Source organism: Parus major, chromosome 6 (assembly GCF_001522545.3).
Source record: "Parus major isolate Abel chromosome 6, Parus_major1.1, whole genome shotgun sequence".
Lineage (NCBI taxonomy): Eukaryota > Metazoa > Chordata > Aves > Passeriformes > Paridae > Parus > Parus major.
In genome coordinates this window covers 14,683,422-14,705,932 of record NC_031775.1, presented here as the reverse complement: position 1 = coordinate 14,705,932, position 22,511 = coordinate 14,683,422, and the positions used below count along the sequence as shown (strand labels likewise).

The following is a 22,511-nucleotide window of genomic DNA, read 5'->3' as shown; positions in this document are numbered from 1 at the left end:
ATTGGAAGACCATTGTTGGTTTGTTTTTTGGTTTGTTTGTTTCAGTTTCTGTCTTTTGTTTCCTTTTGCTTTTCTGTTTTGCCTCTCCCCTCTCTCGTGTATGTCCAAGAACAACCAATCTACTTTTGACTTTTTGTTCAAGTACTAGAGTGAGTGATCCATTACTCATGCAGCTTGGTTGCATCTCCTTCATCTGTGGTTCAAACCTCTTCAGTGACGTGACTCTTGTCACAAGCATCAGCTAACACCATTGGGAAATGATCAGAGTGGCATCAGTCTTGAAGTCATCAGCTATACCTACTGGACCTGCTCAGTACAGTTTTATGATGGTTGTATTGTTTTCCAGATCTTCTGTCAATCATTAGAACTGTGTCCTTGCTCTGTGTTTTGCATTATGGTGTGGTGGACCGGAGAAGATCTGTAGCCACTGTAACTATTGTCTGTTTTTTGCAGTGTGGTATGGTCAGAGTCTCACAGCTGAAGGTTGTCCTTCCCCCTGTTTTCGTAAACCACTGTGTACTACTTACAATCACCTGGGTTTGTGGAGTACTGAAAGGTTCTTTGTCAGATGATGTGGCAGCGAAGCGCTTTGTTTGCCCTAACACCATGTTCTGCATGTGGAGAAGCTGATATGAGGGGGAAAGTAGGGTGTGACCAGAGACCCTGTGGGGTTTTTTCATAAGGGCTCTGCATGGTGATGCATCAAGTCACAGATCAGAGTGTTCTGGCATGCAAGTGTATTTCTTTTGGAAGTAACAGTGATCTGATATGCCCACCTGTGGAGCCATAAATGCTACTGTTTATCTGAAAAACACCCCACACTAGCAAGAAAACAGAATGGAAACAAAAAAACAGGCTAGAACAGAACTGAGTGGAAACTGAAACTCATAGCAAGTCACTTGTCCCCTCTAGCAGTTCTCTTCTGGAGAAGGTGGTAAAGGAGAACTGGGCATAGACCCTGTCATTCTGAAATAAAATTGAGAGAGACTTGTGTCCTTTTTCTCGTAATTCAACTTCCTGACACAACCCTGGATCAATGCTTTTGTTCAACAGACCCAGTTTGATGACGTCAAAGCATTCTTCACAGCAGGGAAAAACAAAACAAAAACCCCAACATTTTTCAAACAAACTGAGCATTTCCTTAGACTGGAAAAGCATATTGGCTGGATGCCTGGTGGCTCCTACGGCCAATCACTATAACCTTACCATAAATGTAGATGTGTTTCTGTCTTGGGTAGATTATTGACTTTATTTTAGACATGGGACCATCCTGTCCCAGTCCTCTGTGTGAGCACTGTACAAGGGAGTGCTGAGATTTTCAATGCTGCATTATTTACCAAATATTTTGCACATTACATTGGCTGCCATAAAATTTGACTTTGTGACTTGATAGATTGTAAATGCATCTGTTTTAATTGTTTTGCAGAACTCTGTATCCATCCAGATCTTGCAGCAGGCAGCTTTGCTTCAGAGGCTGGCTGGTGATCTTTTCTCTTTTTTTCAAGCAAATTTGTCTCTGTTGTTTTTTTGAAGATGCTATTACTAAGATTATGCTTTATACTTTCAAAGCTTGGTGTACAACAAGTGCTAACTGTGTAACAGATCAACTGTAAAAGCTTTTGAGATAATGGGCTAGGGATGCTAGCTGTTCTTCAGAGATAAGTGAGAAAGTGTTCAAACCTTTTCCCTTCAGGTTCTGCCTGGACAGAGCACTGCTGATTTAATTTGTGGGTTTCTTGCATTTGTGAGATAAATCCAAGGTGAGTCCTTGTGCTGAGGATGAAAGACAAAGGATCTGTGAGAAATGTCTGGGATTAAAAGGTAAATGTGAATAAAAGGAGATCTTTAGTGCTGCTTTTGACCTTTAATCTGAAGATGGCCTTAACAGGTGCACCAGATGGTTTCATTTTCCATGTTGAGTAAGTGATGCTCAAAGATCCATCCTTCAAAGAAGTTTTCATTATAATTTTAAAGGAGACAAATTTTATTAAATGTGGTAGTGAGGAGGAGAAGCTAAAGGAAACATTTTAAAGGGTCTTAGCATGCTGTATATTCTGATATTCTGATATAGTTTTCCTTTGCTCTGTCATGCTTCTCTGTTGGGGTATCATCTGAAGTGAGACTAGCAGGCTTAGATAAAAGCAGTGCCTTGTGGCTGAGACTCCAAATGCTCTTGTTTTGGTTTCTTTTGATATCACTTAACCTTTGAAATGCTTTGGGGGTGGGGAAGACACATCAGTGATGTGAAAAGTCTGATCCCTCCCACTAACATCTCAGATGCAGTTTGGCATCTGCCATGACATCAAATGTTCTTCAGAGCCAGAACAAGATGCAGTGATCTTACTGTGAGCATTTGTCTCCTGGGCATGGCTGTGTGCTTGTAAGCAGGACTTGTGCTGCAGGTAGATGTTCAACAGCTAAATCTTGGTAGAGGGGGGCTGTTATGGTAGGAACAAAGTTTGGAGATCAGGGAATGATCACTGTTCCCTACCTTCACCTACTCCCCCACTTCTACCACATGTTTGCACCAACAGAAGAGAGGCCTGGGTAGCTGCTGCAGCTACAGGAGTGAGTCATATCTTCTCTATTCAGCTGCACAGCCCACTGCATAGTAAGGTTTTACAAGCTGTAGCAAATGAATTGAATATGTAGTACAGACTGATTAATATTTCTGTCAAAATGCAGTGGATTGTTTTGGGTCTCATCAGCAATTAAATGATGTGCTCAGATAGCTGTGCATCTCTAAGGGTGGTCATAACAAGGAGGAATGCAGTGATGTTATTGTCTGATATATGATGCAGTCTGTTAAATTCCCAGATAAGGCATGAGTGTTATTTTTCAGCTGAATAATTTCTTAAATACTTCTTAAAAGCCCGTATTTTGAAAGAGGCATCCTTTCAACACTGCACAGTAGCTGCCCATCCTGCTGTCAGCCAGCTCAGCTGCAGGAATGGGAGACTGGATGAGGGACTGCAGAGGGATGGAAAGCAGAACATGCATTTCTGGCTGCCTGGGATGGGCAGCAGAGTCTAGTGGTAGTGCAGGCCATGGCTCTTAAAACCACAGGTTTCCCATATTCCCATAGTTTTCTCCCAGCTTGGGGATACTCAGAAACCTCCCTGCCTGGAGGCAGCCAGCTGAGAGGAGAGCAGTTCCTCAGTTTCATATGAAAAATGAAGAGGAACTCACATGCTTTAAGTCTTGCCTTCTGGAATTAGAGGTTTTGGACTGAATTCTCATCTTTCATTTATTCACTTCAGAGCTATGATTTTTTTGATTTTTTTTTTTTTTGAGATCAGTGGTAATTTTGATATTGCCTTGATTGAAGCTGAGATTTCACTAGCTATGCATAAAGTGTATGTAAAAATATGTTATGCCAATGTCTGGGGATTTCCCTGTCTCTGGGAGGCAGGGCTGGCCACCAAGCCCTTCTCCATTAACTCCTTGAGAGGCAGTGTGGTCTTCCCTGCACTGGGCACATGGCAGAGCTTGGTGTGCCATGAGCAAGTGTCACAGCTTGGTGCAGTGGAAGGCTGTTGGTACATGGAGCTTTTTCCTTGCCTCTGCAGTTACTGCCCCACTATTCCTGAGTCACCTGATACAAACCCCATGTTCTCTTTTCAGGGGTTCACCTGCAAAACAGGATCTGACAAAAACAAGTTACAAAAGGATAACTGTAAGTTACTAAAAGGAAGGTGATAGGGAAGGTTTAGCCTTCATGAACAGTAGCTTGTATTGTATGCAGAGTTAAAAAACACAGATGTTAGCCTTTTTTCCCAAATGTGCTTGTCCCCTGTTGCTTCCAGCCCGTTTTCCTGAGAAGGCTTGGCCATTTGCAGGGTGAGTGGTGTTCAGTTTCTAATGCAATAAAACACTATAGCAACACTGTTTTATTTAAATGAGATTCGGAAAGGGGGACATGTTTGTGCTGAAGATCTGCTAATTGCATCTTTTTCTCCTTGTATTAAACAATGTGCTCATGCTGTGTAGTGCAGAGTAATCAGTGTGCAGGGAAATGATTTATATTATATTGAAGAGGTCTGAGCATTTGACCTCATAAACGAATTCCCAGAGACAGCTAAATACAATGCAGTAAGTAACAGGCTCTAATTAGGAAGCTGGAAGGGTTGTACATAGTTCTGGTATCCTGATGTGGAAACTATCCAGGCATTTTCAGGATCCTTGTACAGCAGTGTTTTGCAGCAGTGAAAGGAGTTAGTATGCCTTCATTAAGTTGCTAGCAAGGAACTGAAAGAAAGGGAAACTCGGGAAGTATTTACAGGACTGACAACATGGTAGAAACTATAATTCTGAGACCCCTTTTTTGTTTTGTTTTTTTAGTGATGTTACTGGCTTGCAAGAAGAACAGAAATGGATCAAAAAGAAGTTGAGTTTGCAGAAATCTCCCACTGGCAGGTTAGACCTGAGTCCTGACAGTTTTCATCCCATCCAGTCCTGAAATGGGCTGGAATGAGGAAAAGCTTTAGAGAATTCTGACTTTTTTCATGTTTCAGGAGGATAGTAGTGTTTGTTTTAGAATTATGTATCTAGGTTTTCCTTACAGTCATAAGGGAAAGGAACAAAATTTTATTCTTCAGCCTGAAAGGGAATTTGAACAAGCAGATAAAGCTGGGCATGTAAAACACATTTAGTGGAAGAAGAAAAGAAAACCCTAAGTTTGATTGGAAAATGTTTTTACACTTTCAGAAAGCCAACCAAATTATTGAACAAAAATATCATGTTATCTGTACTTTTCCATAGTTTTTATGGCTGCCTCTAAGAAAGAGGAAGAAGAAACAACCTTACGTAACTGAGATGCATCTGCAAAGCAAGAACCAAAAGCCTGCCTGTTTTAGTTTTCTTGTGAGGCTTTAGCATCGTTTGAGGCAGTTTATAACTGAATATGCTAGAGCACAGACACAGCTGTGTGCTCAATGACCAACCATCACCAGCTGTCTGTCTCCTGGGGCCCACACTTTGTAACAGGAGGATCTTCCAGGGCCAAAGAGCAGCCAGGATGAGTGCAGGTTGGCACTGCATGTGGGCACAGGAGAGCACCAGTGAAGTCCTGTCCTTTCTGCACACTGCAGTGACTTAGGCACCACATTCCTGGGTGTGTTTTCATCAACTGAAATGACAGTCTGCAAAAGTGCCCTGGGGATTTGGGGTAGGAATCCTTCTGCACATGCAAAGAGCCTTCTCAAGGCTTCCTATTATAAAGAGGATCCTGTTAGCGAGGGCTCTGTTTTATCTTAGATCTGTAATGTAGGTTGTAGCAGGTTACAGAAATACATACACACTTGTGCACATTTCATCTGTGACATTTTCTGTAACTTGTTATTGTTCAGATCACTGATAAAGGCATTAAGGTGTATAGTCAGTAGTGGGTCCCACGGCATTCCACCCACTCAGCAGTGATTTCCCTGCACTGTTGTGCTGTAAGGATCCAGCTTCTGTTCTCATGCTACTCTGCATATGTTGGATCTGGAGCTGTGGCATATTTTTAATGTTTTAGAATGTAAAGTGGTTTAGTGGGCTTTTACATCTATATTTATTATATTCCTGAAAATAAATTTACAATAAATCATTTTTATACAGTCTTATTCTCAATGTTTATAATATTATCTCCTTTTTTTATTACTGGAATTCTGTATTGGCAGCTGTGATAGGTTGACTTAGAGTGGTGTGTTCATCTGTCATGTTTGTAATTAGCTACTTCTTGTCATTACATGCTTGAAATTTTTGTTAAACTGCCTTTCTTCCTGGGGAAAACCCCTCAAGCATTTTTAAAGGCTAATGAAAGTAAGTGTTGATTTTTCTGGAGGCACTTTTGCCTATTTGTAACACCTGTGTGGATGCAGACTATTCATGCCTGCTGCAATGTCCATGCCCAGCTTTATTGATGGCTCTTGTAACATCCTCTTGCAGTGGAGTTGAAATCAAAAATGTCCCAATTCAAATTGCAACATTTCAAATTGACTTCAGACTTCTTTTTTCTGGTACAGAAAATGTACATGTATTAAATGTGTTTGCATTTGCCACAGTATTTTTTACTTTTGCATATAACAGCATACACCTTCATATAATGGCATGCCAGTTCCAAAAGTAGGTTTCCTTTTTATCCAAAGGTATTTCTAAAAGTATATGTTTGCTTTAGTCACAAAGGTGCTAGATTTCCCCTTGTATATTTTGTGCATTCTTTGGTTTACTGCCACATAAAGCTCATTCCTTCACTGTTATTTAGTGGTTATTGTGTAGGTTTAAAAGATAAAACAAGTTCAGCTGTGCTCTCAGCTGTTTGTAGGTTGTGCTGAGTGACTCATACAGAAGACAAGGAAGTGCAGTGTGGCCACAGCTTGTCCTGCCCAGCAGTGACACAGCCTCTGGGTGCTCTGAACCCAGTGCCAGGAGAAAGGGATGGCTTGGCCTTTGGGAGAGGAAGGTACTGGCTTGGTGACATTTGTGGTGAAAGTGACTGCACAATTTGCTGTCATCTAGAGCCAAAAAGTGAAACCCTGGCACTACAGCAAATTATTAAATTTGCTAGTGAAATAAATTACCTTGTAGAGGTCCTTTTCCTCATAGTTTGCTGGAGAGCCAGGCATATTGGCTCATGCAGGAGTTGAGCTATGATATAACCTTTCAGAGCCCAAAGGTTTAATCTGTAAGTAACAGCTCCATGAGACTCACTTCCAGCAAGTTTCTCTCATGGGAACCATCTGATTTCTTATTATGTGCAAGCTTCCCTTGAAATCTTGCTCTTAGTGAGATAACAACAGGACAACCACTTGCAAAAATGTGGGTGGAACTGGTGTCCTTGTTGCTGCTGGGAATGTGCTGGTTGTGGAGCTGGGAAGTTTTGTGGAGGAAGGACCCCTGTGCTCTCTCCCTGTGCCACACGAGAGCTCTGTAGGTCTGACTTCCCTTAGAAGTACAGCACTTGTTTTCCACAGTGATGTGGTGGGAAGAGGTCACTTACATTTTGACAAGCTTGGATAGCTTGTTGCTGCAGAGGTTCTAATCATGCTGGGGAATCTGGCTCTTGAGAGATGTTCCAGTGTAGCATATTGTGAGGCCTTACCTACAGTGTAATTTTGGACAGATATGTCAGTATGAGCTGTGACCAAGCTACTGAGCTCTGCTCTGGCCAGTAGCACAAGGGCTTATCCATGGCCTGTGCTGGATTTGCAGCTCTTTGACTATCTTTCTGATATGTTTATTGTTTTCCTTGTAACATCACACATCTACACCAGTTGGAGTGTGAGCTATGGGAGGTGCCTTGCAGACAAATGTAGAGCTTATTTCTACCAAAAATAAAATTAAAAAAAATCATGAAGGGCATTCAAAAATATGAACTATATCTGTGTCTATTATGCATGAGGAAATGGGTACATACTCCTGTCTCAAGAAATCTTTCTGCTGTACATAAGGAAGGAGAAAGGATGTAGGAAGAAAATTACCACTGTAGGTGTCCCATTTCATTCCAAGTATCTGCTATCAGGAAATCTCAGACACAGGATACTGAGCTGTATGGGTATCAGCCTGACCCAGCAGGACTTGTGCTTATGTGCTGTTTATTTATCTAAGAGGGGTGATGGGGGAGACATTATCTCATTTTTACTTTGAACATATTCCTTTGATTTTAAATGAAGGATAATTTTACCACATTACCATAGAGGAAGATACCTTGTTAAGAAGATGAAGGAAGGTTGTGAATTAATATTCTTTATCAGCCTACTTAAGAGGCCCAGATGGCAAACACTGTCTTCTCTAGCTCTTGAAGAGCATGGAAAAAACTATTTTCCAAATTTTGTAGGTTGAAAACTGCTGTATTTGAAAATGATTAGAGCAATTTTTTCTTAGTTGTTAGAAAGAGACCAGTGCAGGAGCCTGACAATCATTGAGAAAACTAATCTATGGGTCTGACAGTTTATGGTTAATTGGACACTTTACAGATGCTTACTGTGTGACAGCTGCAGTGAATCAGGTTGTTAGAGTGACTTTCTGCTCCCTAAAGCTCATTTATTCCTGTCTTTCTCAAAATAGGGGGTGGGGATGTGTAAAGCCTATCAATGAGATAGAGGAGAGGGCTTGAAGCCAGACAAACCAAAACATTTAGAGATTCTGCTAATGTTACGAAGATGAAAGGAATCCCCAAGTAAAAAGAAGCCAGAGACATATTTAGCAGAGCTTCATTCCTAAACAGCCAATTGGATGGAGGCAGGAAGGTCTCCACGCACATCTCAGAAGTTGTTTTCCCTTATAAAGTAAAGCAAAGGGATTACTTTACTCACAGTCTTCTACAGACTGGGATAAGCCTGCAGCTTCTGTCTTCCTTTACCAAAAAAGTATGGCATCTACCCACTGGTGCTGGGCCCCTGAGCTGGCATTCTTCAGGCCAGCTGGGGCCCATTTCCTAGGCATGGGTGGCTCCACAGCCCCTGCTGCTGTGAAGAGCCAGGCACACTTTGTGTCCACATGGCAATCCACACGAGTTGCTGAAAAGAAAGAGCTTAAGGAAGGTGTAGCTAAATTTCCACTGATGTATTGAAAGATGCTTGAAGTCAGTAGGAGAATTCCCAGTGTGCACTGGAGATTTGCTAGTATCTCTATTAAGAGATCAGAGGAAAAGATATTGGAGAGAGAGGCAAAATTAGATTTTCCTCTTCTTTTTTTTTCGGCGTACTCCAGACATACTCCTGTAATGCAGACTGCAGAAGGGTTTAGCATGGAAAACTGAAGAAGTTCTCAGGGGGAGTTAAATAAAAACCATAGGTTTTGGCTATGGTTACAAAGAAAGAACAAGAACCTTGGGAGATAGACACATCAGGCACATTGTGCTGTGTAGTTTCTGTATAAATGAGTGGGATAAGGACTGAAAGACAGGCAGTAGGAGCTGATTTTGGAAGTGGTCTCCAGAGGGAAAGCTAAACTACTTTCAGGAATAGTGTTTTGTTCTTTCCTTTAAAAACAAACAAAAACCCCCAGAAAACCAGAAAACCCAAAGCCCCACACTATCTATCTATGTATATATGTATGTATATATATATATATATATATATATGTATGTATGTATGAGCTCTTATTTGTCCATAGCTGCAGAGAGCATCTAGGCTTGATTCTCAGACTTTTTCTATGCAGGTCTCTTTAGGTTCTCATTCATGTCTCATGCCAAGTTCATTCTTCCCTCTCCCCCTGCCCCTCTGGCAATGACCTAAGTAACTGAGAAAAAAAGTGTAAGCTACTAATGTAATTTTTTTTTTCACATGAGCTTTTATGTATAGAAATATTTGTGTGATCATAACTTCAGCATGGAGTCACTAAAAAGAAAAGAAATTCCTTTATTCTACAATGTCCCTGGAGCTGGACTGACCTAATTTCCTTGTATAGTTCACCTGTTTGCTTTCCTTCCTGCCTGCCCTGGCATTTTCCATAATGTCCCACTGCAGAGACAAGCTGCTTGCTGAGCACTGCTCTTCATTGTGCTCTGGAGCGGTGGCTGGGCAGCACCTCTGCATTTTCCCTGTGCTGTTGCTGTGCATCCATTCCCTACTGCTCAGTCAGCCTCTGGGCATACTTCCTCCTTCTAGTCTGCCTGTGCCTGTCTCAAACAAATATCCTTCATGTGGCAGCTCCTTCCAAAGGTGTTTACCCTGTATCACCACATCAACAACTGCCTGCTCCGAGTGAGCCCCTGTGCCAGCTGTGTCTTTTTCATGAGCACCCTGAAATCTTTGGTGCCCGTGAGAGGAAAGGTGATGTGTGATCCCCACCCAAGTAACCATTCCCCAAAGCCAAGGGGCTGCTGCTGCCTCCTTTGCCACCAGCACTAACTGTGGTATGCACCAGGACAAGGTTACAGGAATCATGATGAAACTTAACAGAGGTCCAGTCTCTGGTTCTGTGTGGCCCCTGTCTCCTTTATGTTTATGAAGGCCTTTTGTAGAAAACTGTTGCCTGCATTTCTAGCTATCCAAGCAGCAGTGTGGATGCTGTACCAGCTCTACTGAAGGGTTGTTTGCTTGGTTCTGCAATCTCCCGTGAGCAGTGTCCACCATAGTGCAGTCACCACTTAAGTTTTTTTGGGAATATGAATTTCTGCTCAATAAGGCAGAAAGATTGAATTCTTTTGAATCTTTGCTCCAGTCCAGGTATTTTCAAGGTATTTCAAGGATGATGTTTCTGAAAACCTTGACGTGTGTTTCTTCTGATCTAGAAGGTAACTGATGTTTGTATTGAAATCAGACATGGTACTGCATTGAAGGGTTCTGCTGTGTGAAATTCCTCTTCTCCTTGACCAAGGCTCACTGATCTAATACCGTATGTTCTATATGAGGTATGCAAGTTTTCTCAGCTATGTTGTTGAGTGTTGTTTGAAAACAAAGAATTTGTTTTTGGCTGTCGTTTGAATGGCAGTTGGAGATATGTGAAAAAGGGCTTGTTTAGATCATCCAGGATCCAAGTCCAGTTTTGGGTTACTTACCTCAGTGGGTATTTTCTTTTTCTTTCTCCTTTCTGCCCACCCCCCCCCCCTTTTTTTTTTTAATACCTCTGTCTTTTGCCCTGATGATGGAAGTAAAATAATAAATAGCTTTTGCATAGCTCATGTTCCAACACTTGTTAGCTTCTGTTTCTGACTCTCCAAGGCAGTTACATTCTTTAAAAGTTCCTTTCCTTAAAAGTTAAATTCCTTTTAGTGTTCAATCCATAATTCTGCCTATTTTCTGTCTCTACTAGTAGCTCATTCCTTAGGTTTTCACATCAGAAAAACTTTCACTGTGGCTTTCTGGGAGGTTTTCTTTCATGAAAAAGTTAGGCAGCATGCACTCCATAAGCAAATGCACAGTGCCTCTCCCTGTTGTAACAAGACTTGCAAAGCAAGGATCACACTTGGATTATCACATCTCTCTTGGCTTATGTCCTTGGAGAACTTCTGAATTTGTAAGGTTTAGTATTGGAGTTAAGAGATGCTGTTTCTTGTCTGTTGTACAAACTTAATGTCAAAACATTGTTGGCTGTGGGAGGGCTGCTTCGCTAGAATTAATATGTCCAGAGAACAGTTGGCTACAGCTGTAGAAATCCAGACCTGTGCTGAAAATAACTTGCACAGTGAGAACTGTTCCTTTATTTGCTAAAAATGTGTTCAGTGAAAAAAGATAGCTGCATTTATAAAATTCAACAACTTTATTATGGGCAATTTGGGATGTGAGTTTATGGCAGTCCAGACCTGTGGCTATCAGTTTGGCTCTAGGTCAAATTTGGCCCACAGGTCCTAGAGCTGGAAAATAAGCTTTTAGAGAAACAGAATGGATTCTAACTCATCACAGACCAGAGGGGATCATAACAATCTTGTAACTGAACATTTTCACAACCTTCAAAGTCTTCTCTGTGAATCTTGTACAACAGCTGATACCTTTTTTAGTACCCTGAAGTCTGTGGGCAATATTTATTATACAAGCAAAATGCTAAGCTTTTAAAGAGACTTTTTAGAAAAACTGAGCAGCTGTTTAGCTGGCCAAAAACATTTATTAATAGTTTTTATCAAAATCTTTAATGACAGCAAGGTGTTTGTTTAAGAAGAACTTCCCTGTTATAAATGACTGCTCTTCCAATTTCTCATTCTGCTTCTTGGATGTTACTGTGAAGTCCTGGATCTCTATTGTTTGAACACATGATCTTCCTGCCAGAGGATGTCTATTGTGGGCACACTCTCTGTATTTTAGCAACTCTCCTGAAGTTTTAAAGGGTTTATCTTACACAGCTGAAAGTCTCCTCCTGTTTCATGAGCTCTGCACTGGAATGCAGTGGAAGAGACCCAGGGCCTGTGGCCACCCAGATTAGAGTTTTTTGTATGAAGGTCCCTATATGGTTTTGTTCAAGACTTCAGCTCTGTCTCTGTCTGTCTCTGCTCCTTGTTTGGGAGGCTAGTGGGAGGAGAAGAGCTGAAGGGGCTATATAACCTCTGAGGTTTCAGATACAGAGTGTACCACCCTAGAGCAGCCATCCCCAGCCAAGCGCTGTCAGGGTAAGTGGCACGGAACCAATGGAATGATTTACAGGTTGCTGGAGGATTTCAATTAAATAATGTCCAAGTGGAAGCTATTCAGGAGGATGTACTGCTGTGCTGTAATTTACTTAAGAGACTTACTAGAATTGAGCTGATAAAATACTAGTAGTATCTATACTTTATTCTATATTCTGAAACTGAAAGAAAAGTTCTACCCTAATAATTTTGCTGATTCTATCAGCACTTCAGCAGCTGTATAAAGAAATGGTTTGTGTAATGCCACTGCTGGAATTGCAGATATGCTCTGGTTTAAATGAACCCGTGTGACACTGGGGAGTTAGTTTGGGACAGAGTTCCTGATGGGGTATGTAGTAGTGTTTCTTAGTGGATTTGCTTCAGAGCTTTTGATTGAGTGTGAGGTGAAAGAGTGTTTTGTGGAATGTGACTGCAAACAGAGCTGGAAGTATGCAAATCAGCAGTGTCTAATAGGATAAAATGATGATGCATGTGTATTCATCCCTGTCTTTATGTATATGAAACTACTGTTCTGTGAAATGCCAAACATTCATTAACAAACAGGCTGTATGCAGCACCTGTGGAGCTGAGCTCTCTGTATAATTTATTGTGGAGATTGGTGAGGTGATTGATTGTATTTGCATGTAAAACAGGGAGAAGAAAGAAGCTAAAGACTGTTTACTTGGGACAAAAATTGCCTTTCTTCCACAGTACTCAGTGACATTTGCTGCTCTAAGATCTTGCTACTGCCTGCCGTAGCAGTCCTGAGCTGTAACTCAGTGGTTGGTAGCAGAGTCCTCTGTCTGATTTTTCAACTTTTTGTGCTTTATTACTAAATATGGTTTTCATTTAGAGTCCACTAAGCTCAGAAATGTAGCCTTTCCTGCCCCCTTCTTCCCCTCCCCCAAGTGATTTTTGGCATTGCATTAGCTGCATTGGTTTGAGCAACCCCCCTGACCTCAAACGCTGTTCCAAATACAGACGGCTGAAAAGCATATTTCCTAATTAGGAAATAGTTTGTCCAAACCAGTCTGTTCATTCATGTTAGATAACAGTTGTGCTCCATTCAGTAAATATTTTAATATAAAGAGCCTGTTTCCCCAGGAGTTTAACAGATGAAAAAAATTGCAACTTACGTTCCTTCCACAGTTATAATGATAGAATATCTGGAATACGAAGTTAGGATTTCCCTATCTTTTTCCTCTCTTGGGAGCTCTGCCCATGCAGGGCTGCAGCCATGTCTCGTGGCTGCCTGGCTGGGGAGAGACAGAGGATCTCAAATGAAGCATTTGGGAGAACCGTCTGTGCCTGTTCCATCCATTGTAGAGGCTAAACAGATTGTGGCTTCCCTTTCTCACTGGCCATGGCTCTTGCTGACCCCATTCTCATTTCTGTCTGCATTTTTGATTCCTGCATCAGAAGGTTTTGGAGACTGCATGTGGAGCCAGCTGGTCCATGGATGACAGCTGTCTCCCTTAGCTGTTAACACATTGCAATTTGTTGAACTCTGCATGGAAGCCTGGGCTTGGAGTGGGCCAAGTGATTCCCTACCACACTATAAATTGTGTGCAAATAGTTCTTCTTGAGTCCTGGTATTCAGTGCTTGTTTCTGTAATTGACTTTAATACAAAGCCTTCAAAGCATTTTTATTACCCATATTATCTTCCTTGCCAGAGGAAGAAAACAGTTTCTTTTTACTGAGCCAAGGAGCCAACATAAATTGTCCTGTCACTCTACAAATGTAGTTTATTAGCTGCTTTGAAATGATGATAGAGAAGATGCTATGGCCTGTTTTTAAAATATACTGTCTCTGGCTTAATTTTAAAGGTGGGTTTATTTTTCTGAGTGATCAGTGGAGAACTGGAAAAGAATTGCTTCTCTTTTTTCCCCCCCCTGTTTTATTTGGAAAATTTCTACCTTTTTAAAAGGTTAAATGTAAACTTAATTTGCCATCTTCAGCAGTGGATTAATATCTGTATCAGGAAAACACCTCTGGTACATGCATAACATTTAATGTAGTTAAGTTTTTGGAAAGGCTAAGACTAGAAGGGGAAGTTGAAGTGGTCTTACCTTTAATAGCTATCCACGTGTCAAGATTTTGTCAGGGTAATAGAAAATCAGGAGAAGTTGTGCTGAGTTCAATGCAAATGAAGCTTTGTTTTTGCAGCTGTCATCCCAGTGTTCTCTTTTATCTCTCTCCCTGAACTGTGGATTTCTGTGACCAAATTTAGATAAACATTTGCTGCTCCCTGATCTCTCTGCCTGTGCTGCAGGGCTGGAAGTCTCCTCTGGAATTCCCTGGATAATCTCTAGTGCACACAGCCCTTTGGCAGACACGACTGAAACTCTCATGCTTTCAGAAAGAAGCCTGTTCCCTCCCATAGCCCCGCAGTCCTCGTGATTCCCATAGCAGCCCTTCCCCTCCTTACCTGTTCTCATTGCTTTTGTAGAGCCAGGGTGGCTCTTGGTTTTGATTTAATTATTCCCTGCTGTTTCCATAGGGCTGTTTTCTGTCTGGAAGGCCAGCAGACACTGCTGTAGAAGATGTGTGAGGAAGAGGACAGCACTGCCCTTGTTTGTGACAATGGGTCAGGGCTCTGTAAAGCCGGCTTTGCTGGAGATGATGCTCCAAGAGCAGTTTTCCCGTCCATTGTGGGTCGTCCCAGGCACCAGGTGATGAACTACTTTGGTTGTTCCTTACTGGGCTCTTAGAAGGCTTTGCTGCCCTGTCCCCAGCTCTTCAGCCAAAGCCATCTGTGTCTGGGGCTAGTCCAGCCTAGGATGATCTGTGTAAGATGGTATTTCCAGGCAAAATGAGTCCAGCAGTGCACTCACCTGAATCAAAGGAAGTATCTTGCCTTGTGAAAGGAATCCTTTTAAAAATTTTCACTCCCTTCCATGTCATCTTTTCCCTGCCCCTTAATTTTGAATCACCCAGAGAACTTGGTGAGCAAAACTAGTTTAAAGAAACCAAATCCAAAATCCAAATAAGCCCAACCCAGGAACATCTGGAAATTCTGACTGCCCTTGAAGCTGATAATAGGTAGTGTGTGGAAGACTAAAGGAGGAAGCAGAAGTTTTCAGTTAGCTTCCTCCTAACCTTTCTAATTTTAATCATTTAGCTGTATCAGAAATGGGTGCCTGTCTAACTTTGAGTTTCTTTAGCTTAAAGGTTTACATTTGAGTATATGATGCATTCCACTGTATTTTAATAGTTTGCAAAATACATTTATTATCCGAGCTGTTAAATATAGGGAGTTTGAGACGGCTCACCATTAGCATGAACTAGAGAAGCTTGTCTAGGTCACAACACACTAATCCAAGTAATTAGCAGATCCACCTAATTGCTTCTATGTCACCCAAAGCCCTGGTGGAAAGAGACAAGCTCTTTGTAAGATGCAGCACTTTATATACCCAGCAAATGCATTTTAAATTCTCCAGGATTAGAGAAATACCAGCCTTTCAGTATAGAAACCAGGACTGGAGGCCTAATTGAGGCCTCTGGGAACTACAATAATTTAACCAATATAGTTAAATGGAACTATATGGAACCAAGACATATAGTTACAGTGGAAACAAATACAGATTTCTAGAACCTTTCTTTCTTGATCATGTAGGATGGATCATCCCATTAAAAATTGCAAATCTGGGATGCCTATTTTTAAGTCATAGATTTAGAGATGCTAAGGTTTGGAATCTGTAATGACTAAGTTCTGATAGGAGTAATGTGCACTTAAAGGATCCTACTAGATTCTATTTTCTTTTCATTATTTTTGACTTTAATAGATATTTAATAGAGACTGGTGTATATCCAGACTAGTTTCCAGCTTCTGGTCCTTTAATAATTTCTACAGGATCCATGAAAATATCTGTAAAGAAGTCCACACAGTAGATTTAAACTGTCCATCCCTAATTACAGTATTATAGCATTCAAATAGAGGGTTAAAAAATGTTGAAACTTAAGCTTTGGGAAATGTAAAGTGGGTATCACTCCATCTTGACCCTTAAATGGCACAATACCAGTTTCTGCTTTTTCTCCATTTTATTATCATTTAGCAGACTGTTCATCCCTAAATAATAACAACCATTAAAACAATTCTATTTTTCCACTTTATCTTGATGCATTTAATATTGTACTTCTTCTGTTTACTTAACTGTAATGGAAATATGTACTCCAGAGATTTAATAACCAAACATTTAATATTGGCAATTTAAGAGCAACACATAATTCTCCATTTGTTACTATTAGTAAACTATGTTGAAACTAGTATAACTGAAAACTGGATTTATTTCACAGCTAATAATCTGTCTACTTTATGACACTTTTCCCTGAGAGACTAACACAATTTGTATTATTTTATAGGGTGTGATGGTTGGTATGGGTCAAAAAGACAGCTATGTGGGTGATGAGGCTCAAAGCAAGAGAGGAATCCTGACCCTGAAATACCCCATTGAGCATGGCATCATTACAAACTGGGACGACATGGAGAAGGTATTTCACCTTTGGAAAACTGATGTGTACTACTGGTAAAAAGAACTACTTGAACCAAATATTCACAGAATATCCACCAGATTTTAGATGAAAGTGTCATGCTGTCCAGTATGGTTCAAGGAGAAGCTTGTCAACAGCCGAGGTTAACGTTCATCTAAAGCTTGAGTATCAGTAGGACCATATCAAAATTGTAATTAGGAGTTCTTTTACTCCAGTCTGACCTTTGCTAGTTACTGAGAAGGAGGCAGGAGGAGAGAGAAGGGAGGGAATAAAGAAAAGGAATAGATCAATTTGCTAGTAAAAGATGGAATTTAAGTTAATCTCTTTCTGCAAAAATGCAAAGCATGTATGTGATTCTGATGTGAAGGGCAGTGTTTATACACACTTTTTAATGCTTGGAAGAATAGCAATATTGCAGTGCAATGCATCCATTTCAGAGCCAGTATTTGACTGAAAGGCTTCCAGAACTGTGTTTATTATCATAGTTTGTACAGATAATATAATTTCTAAGATTCTAAAATGGTATCTCCACTTAATGTTGTTCTATGAAAATGGAACATTTGGAACAGTCTGGCCATCCCAAAACACTGTGTGGAGTCACCCAGCACTTAATGAGTCTCAGTATTGTAGAATTTGCTTGAAAGCAAAATCTTTTAGATGCCAAACATATCAACCAATCCCTAATCACCACCAGCTTGAAAACAAGATTAGCGAAAACTTCTTGGCCTTCAGACTAAAATCTCTGGTTGTTTTACTTCTTCTCAGAGTATGAACCTCCTCACTGCAGTCCACTTGGCCTCAGATTTTTACAGCTTGTAGGAACAAGTTGTGTGGAGGTGATATTTCAACCTCACAAATCATTTGTCTTCATTTCTTTCCATGAAATGTACATGGCTGGCCTGTACAAACCAAAAGATGAAACTGTCAAGAGACCCATTATCTACTAAACTCTGTATATGCTCTCTGAGTTGTCCCGGAACTTTCTCTTTCAGTCATTATTGAAATAGCATTGCTGGAGCCAAATGTGTCCTGTTCTGTCTTTTCTACTGTAAGAGTACCATATTTGTTCTCCTTAACTTGTGTGTCCTTAAAGTAAGTCCTATATTTATTGCTGGTAGTACAGCCTGAGGATAGTGCTTTTCTTTGGAAACAGAGGCCATAAGAATGATTGCATGAGAAACATCACCAGCCTGTATCTGGAGCTGTAAGCAGAGTGCTGGAGCACAGTACCTGTCTGGGAGTGATGTTGAGCTGCTGACTGATGGTGTTTCTTTCCCTTGGCTTCTCTCATTATCCTCAGATCTGGCATCATTCTTTCTATAATGAGCTCCGGGTTGCGCCTGAAGAACACCCGACTCTGCTGACTGAAGCACCGCTGAATCCCAAAGCCAACCGTGAGAAAATGACACAGGTAAACTCACACTAAAGCTAGGGAATAATCCAGCCTTTTCATTCAACAGGATGTGAATGTCATCATTCCAGCTAGTCAGGCTGTCTGTCCAGCAGTCTGTCTCTCTCAGTTATAGAAGATGGAAAGTACATAGTGACCACCTGTCATATTTACATGTTATTACATATAGTTTAGAAAACCATTGTATCTGCTTTGAATGTGAGCACTCCAGTCTGCCCAAACTTTGTCATCTTCATCTGTTTTTATGCCTGTGCCAATTACAAAATTGTCTTTAATATGTGCATGTGTCTATATTAATATGGTAAAGATATAGACCAAATACAGGGAGCTATCTTACAGGACAATGATTTTTAGATTTAGATTTTGTATTTTCCTTCCTCGCTTTTACCAACTGTAGAGAAATATGAAAATTTCAGTAAATTTCTTCAACTAAGCTAAACCCTCTAGTGCTCAGACAACTTTTTAAATTGTATTTCAGATTATGTTTGAGACGTTCAATGTGCCAGCCATGTATGTAGCTATCCAAGCCGTTCTGTCCCTCTATGCCTCTGGGCGTACCACAGGTAAGCCTCAGGGGAACGTGGCAAAGATGTTTGTAATAGTTCCGTGGGTATGATGGGAATGAACCGTGTGTTATCCTCTGGAAGGCATCGTGCTTGACTCGGGGGATGGCGTCACCCACAACGTGCCGATCTATGAAGGCTACGCCCTGCCACACGCCATCATGCGTCTGGACCTGGCTGGCCGGGACCTGACAGACTACCTCATGAAAATCCTGACGGAGCGAGGGTACTCCTTCGTGACCACCGGTAAGGACACGCTGCTGGCTGGGGAGCGTTGCTCATGTGCAGTGTTTCCACTGGCCTCAGAAGGACTATCAGTGGTTCTGCAGTTGGATAGGCACGAGAAGGTCTCCAACATGAAAATCCCTCGAAAGACTAGCAGAGGATTTTTTTTAAAACATGGGGAGGGTGTTGGAGGATGAAAGGGAACAGCCAGTCAACATGTCTGGGTCCTTCCTGAATGCCATTTTAAAGATTGAATCCTCTTTACAGCGGAGCGTGAAATTGTCCGTGACATCAAGGAAAAGCTCTGTTACGTGGCCCTGGACTTTGAAAATGAGATGGCCACTGCTGCATCTTCCTCCTCTCTGGAAAAAAGCTATGAGCTTCCTGATGGTCAGGTGATCACTATTGGAAATGAACGCTTTCGGTGCCCAGAGACTCTCTTCCAGCCATCTTTCATTGGTAGGTTCAGTGGCTGTTCTGCCTTGGTAAACTGCACAGAAATACCAAATCCCTACTTCTTTTTGTTTGTGCTCCATTACTGACTCACTCAGACCCAGACCATGAGTGTGCCCTAGCACCCGTTATAAAACAATCTTTTAGAACAGGACTATTAATGTGATGGGGAAGAACTTCATGTTAAACAATTAGCTAAAATGCTTTCCCAAAATAACCCTGCAATGTTTATTCCTGCCTTCTGGCATTGGGCCTGTGCCGCTTTGTATGTTTGAATGTGTTTGCCAGGAGTGGGAAGAGGTGGGAGGGGCAGGCAGGAAGCAAGACCTACTTTTATTTTTCCAAAAGACTGCTCCAAATCCTGAATCCACAGTTCATCGCCTTTTCGGACCAAAGCCAAGATGATGCCATGCTAATCAACATCCATGAAGGCAGATTTGCAGCTAGGTCACACAGAAATCCAGTGTCAGTTCTGCCAATAGGCAGAATTTCAACTCAGATATAAAGTAGTTGCATACCTAGAGGTATTAGGACATATTTTGAGTGTTCTTAATTTCAAAAGAAAAAAAAAAGAAAAACAAAAAAGAAAAACAAATTATTCCAAGACCATATATGGAGTTCTTAGGACAACTGAGATTGCCTGCAAAAGCCTAGTGGAAACCTTACTGTTGCACACCCCCAACTTTTTTTTTAAGGAGGAGTTGTTGTGTGTAAAGGGGAGAGGAGGGCTGTACACCAAGGAACCCTTAAGTAAATAATTTAGGCAACTGCAGAATGACTTTCCTGATTTCCAAAGCTCTGAGCCTGATGTCTTCCAAAGAGTCACTAAACAGCATGTCAGTTCTGCATTAACAATTTTAAGTCTCTCTGTGGAGTTGCTTCCTCGTTTTTTTTCTGTACCTTCCCCAGGCATGGAGTCTGCTGGCATTCATGAAACCACTTACAACAGCATCATGAAATGTGACATAGACATCAGAAAGGATCTTTATGCCAACAACGTGCTGTCTGGAGGCACCACAATGTACCCCGGTATTGCAGACAGGATGCAGAAGGAAATAACTGCTCTGGCTCCTAGCACCATGAAGATCAAGGTATGTGTGGTGCAATCAGTTGTAGACTATATGAGCTGGCATTTACAAAGTCCTCAAAGATCTAGTCAAACATGCAACACTTTACAAAGTAAGTGCTTTTAACATGTTTTGAACCACATCTGGATTATCTAGCAAATAATCACCAGCTGGTAACTTCGGTGCTGGAAGAAGAGAGCTTTCTCCCATTTCTTCATGTTGAATTCTGTCAAATGTCCTAATGTGGCCAAAGAACAGCATGAACCCAGAAGCATAAATTTTCTTCTGGGGCTGTATGTGAGCTTCTTGAGCCCTTCTAGTCTGATGGACATGGGAGAGAAGAAATGCTGCTTTTGTCTTTGGCTTACAAGTTTGAAAGAGACCCTGACAAACTAATCTTTCTTCTGCTGCTTCAAATCTTCTGTTCTTTGCTTCACAAACCTTTTATCAGCTATACCAAAAGAAGTACTCCACAGCTATTGAATCCTTCAAGCCCATCTGGACTGTCATTATGTGTTTCCAAAGCAATTTTCTCCCCTTTCCTCATATGTGCTCGGGAGTACACGGATGCACCAGGGATAGGGGTCACTGAGAAGGCTGAGTCAGGCAGAGAATTTGAGGGAATAGATTTATACAACAAATTTTAAACTTTCCTGCTTGTAGCAATGGATAGCACTAGCACACAGATGCAGTGTTTTTGTTAAAAGCACATATCACTGCTTTAGTATTTCTGAATTAAAATGTATTTTATTGACAGTAGACAGTTGTACTTAACGCTTTTATTTCCTAAACAGATCATTGCTCCTCCTGAACGCAAGTACTCGGTCTGGATTGGAGGTTCTATCCTTGCTTCCCTCTCTACCTTCCAGCAGATGTGGATCAGCAAACAGGAATATGATGAAGCTGGCCCATCCATTGTTCACCGCAAATGCTTTTAAATTGCTTTTTCTTTATATGTCTCCTTAGTGTGAATGTATTCAGGGAAATGCATTCTTATATATAATTTCATTCCATAAATCCTTCATCATAATTAATCTAATTGGATACTGTGTATTTCTTAAAATAAATTTTAAATATGCTATGAAATTGCTGCTCCTATTTAAAACAAAAACAAAAGCCGAGCCGTGCGTGTGTGGAGATGTGATTACAGCTGGCTTGAAGCTCCATCTTGTGACATGAATTTATTATTACACTGTGCTGGGCTTAACAGAAATGGTGGTACCTTTAGCTCGATGATACCAATGCCAGAAGATGCTCACCTGTCAGGCTGCATGTTCTCAAAGTTTAGAGAAAAAAATTTAATCTGCAGAGAGAGCCAGTTGTGGTTCTCCCAAAGTTCTAGGCAGTACCAAAGGAGCACAGCATCTGTTCAATATCAGGATGAGCATGAGCACGCTGCTTTGCATCTGCTCTATCCAAAAATATTATCTATCCACATCACTTCCACTTCACAGCTGTTGAGCTGGAAAAGCTAATTTCTTACAGTGCATGGCCCAGGGGTGTATGATGTGTACCACAATAATTCTGTGTTTTCTTTAAAGAAGTAAAACCTGTTCCTTTGGGAGCATATCTAAACACTAATAGTAGGTCAAACATATGACTTTCCTATTGTATGCCCTCAGGATGAGTGCAGCCTATTGTTTTTATTTTGTGATTTCTAGCAAAATCTAAAGGGTAATTAAGCTGGCTTAATATACTTTCTCTTCAGAACTTTTTTTTTTTAAGGGGGGGACCAATGTGTTCAAAGCAGCTAAAATAATACAGACAATTTTCTTTTTCTGTGATTTTTCTGATTCCATTTATAATCTTCAACACATCAGCTAGAAGGATATGCATAGAAGCTGAAGCCAGTAATACTGTCTTAGAAGTATATATATAGATGAATAAAGACTTCACTGAGACAGACCTGGAAAAGGTCACTTTTAAGGAACTTGCTGCAGTCTGTATTCATTAGAGTTCAGGATAAAGGATGCTATTTATTTTCATTAACCTATTTTCCTCTCTCAACTCAATAGTTTACCTCACTTGCCTGTTACTTGTTATCTTTCAAACTGTAAGCTTTTTGCAACAGCACCTGTTATTTGCCATGTCTTCATAACCCTGGGATTCCAGATCTTGTCCAGCTTCTGACTGTTAGCACATGTTGCAAACCTCTTTGTACTAACTTTATTATTTAAAGTATAGGTCATCTAGGTTCTTGGAACAGTTACTAAATAAACTCTTGTAAAAGCAGATAACTTTGTATGGTTTTTCCTTCTAACTCTATCTAGATCTTTTT

General features: G+C 40.9%; 1 protein-coding gene across 1 annotated transcript; it reads left to right on the top strand.

Moving 5' to 3' along the window:
- The first annotated feature begins 11,921 nt into the window (after nucleotides 1-11,921).
- ACTA2 (actin alpha 2, smooth muscle) lies at nucleotides 11,922-22,467 on the top strand. Its single transcript, XM_015633203.3, has 9 exons — nucleotides 11,922-12,025; nucleotides 14,524-14,695; nucleotides 16,386-16,514; nucleotides 17,815-17,925; nucleotides 18,404-18,488; nucleotides 18,573-18,734; nucleotides 18,981-19,172; nucleotides 20,076-20,257; nucleotides 21,028-22,467. Exons 2-9 carry the CDS (start codon nucleotides 14,567-14,569, stop codon nucleotides 21,169-21,171), a joined length of 1,134 nt encoding a protein of 377 aa, XP_015488689.1. The 5' UTR covers nucleotides 11,922-12,025; nucleotides 14,524-14,566; the 3' UTR covers nucleotides 21,172-22,467.
- Nucleotides 22,468-22,511: the final 44 nt, after the last annotated feature.

Bases quoted from the DNA above. Each gene is read 5' to 3' on its own strand.
- ACTA2 (XM_015633203.3), top strand. From the start codon at position 14,567: ATGTGTGAGGAAGAGGACAGCACTGCCCTTGTTTGTGACAATGGGTCA. The intron at 14,696-16,385 runs GTGATGAACTAC...ATTATTTTATAG, and splicing joins TGGGTCGTCCCAGGCACCAG to GGTGTGATGGTTGGTATGGG. The intron at 16,515-17,814 runs GTATTTCACCTT...CATTATCCTCAG, and splicing joins ACTGGGACGACATGGAGAAG to ATCTGGCATCATTCTTTCTA.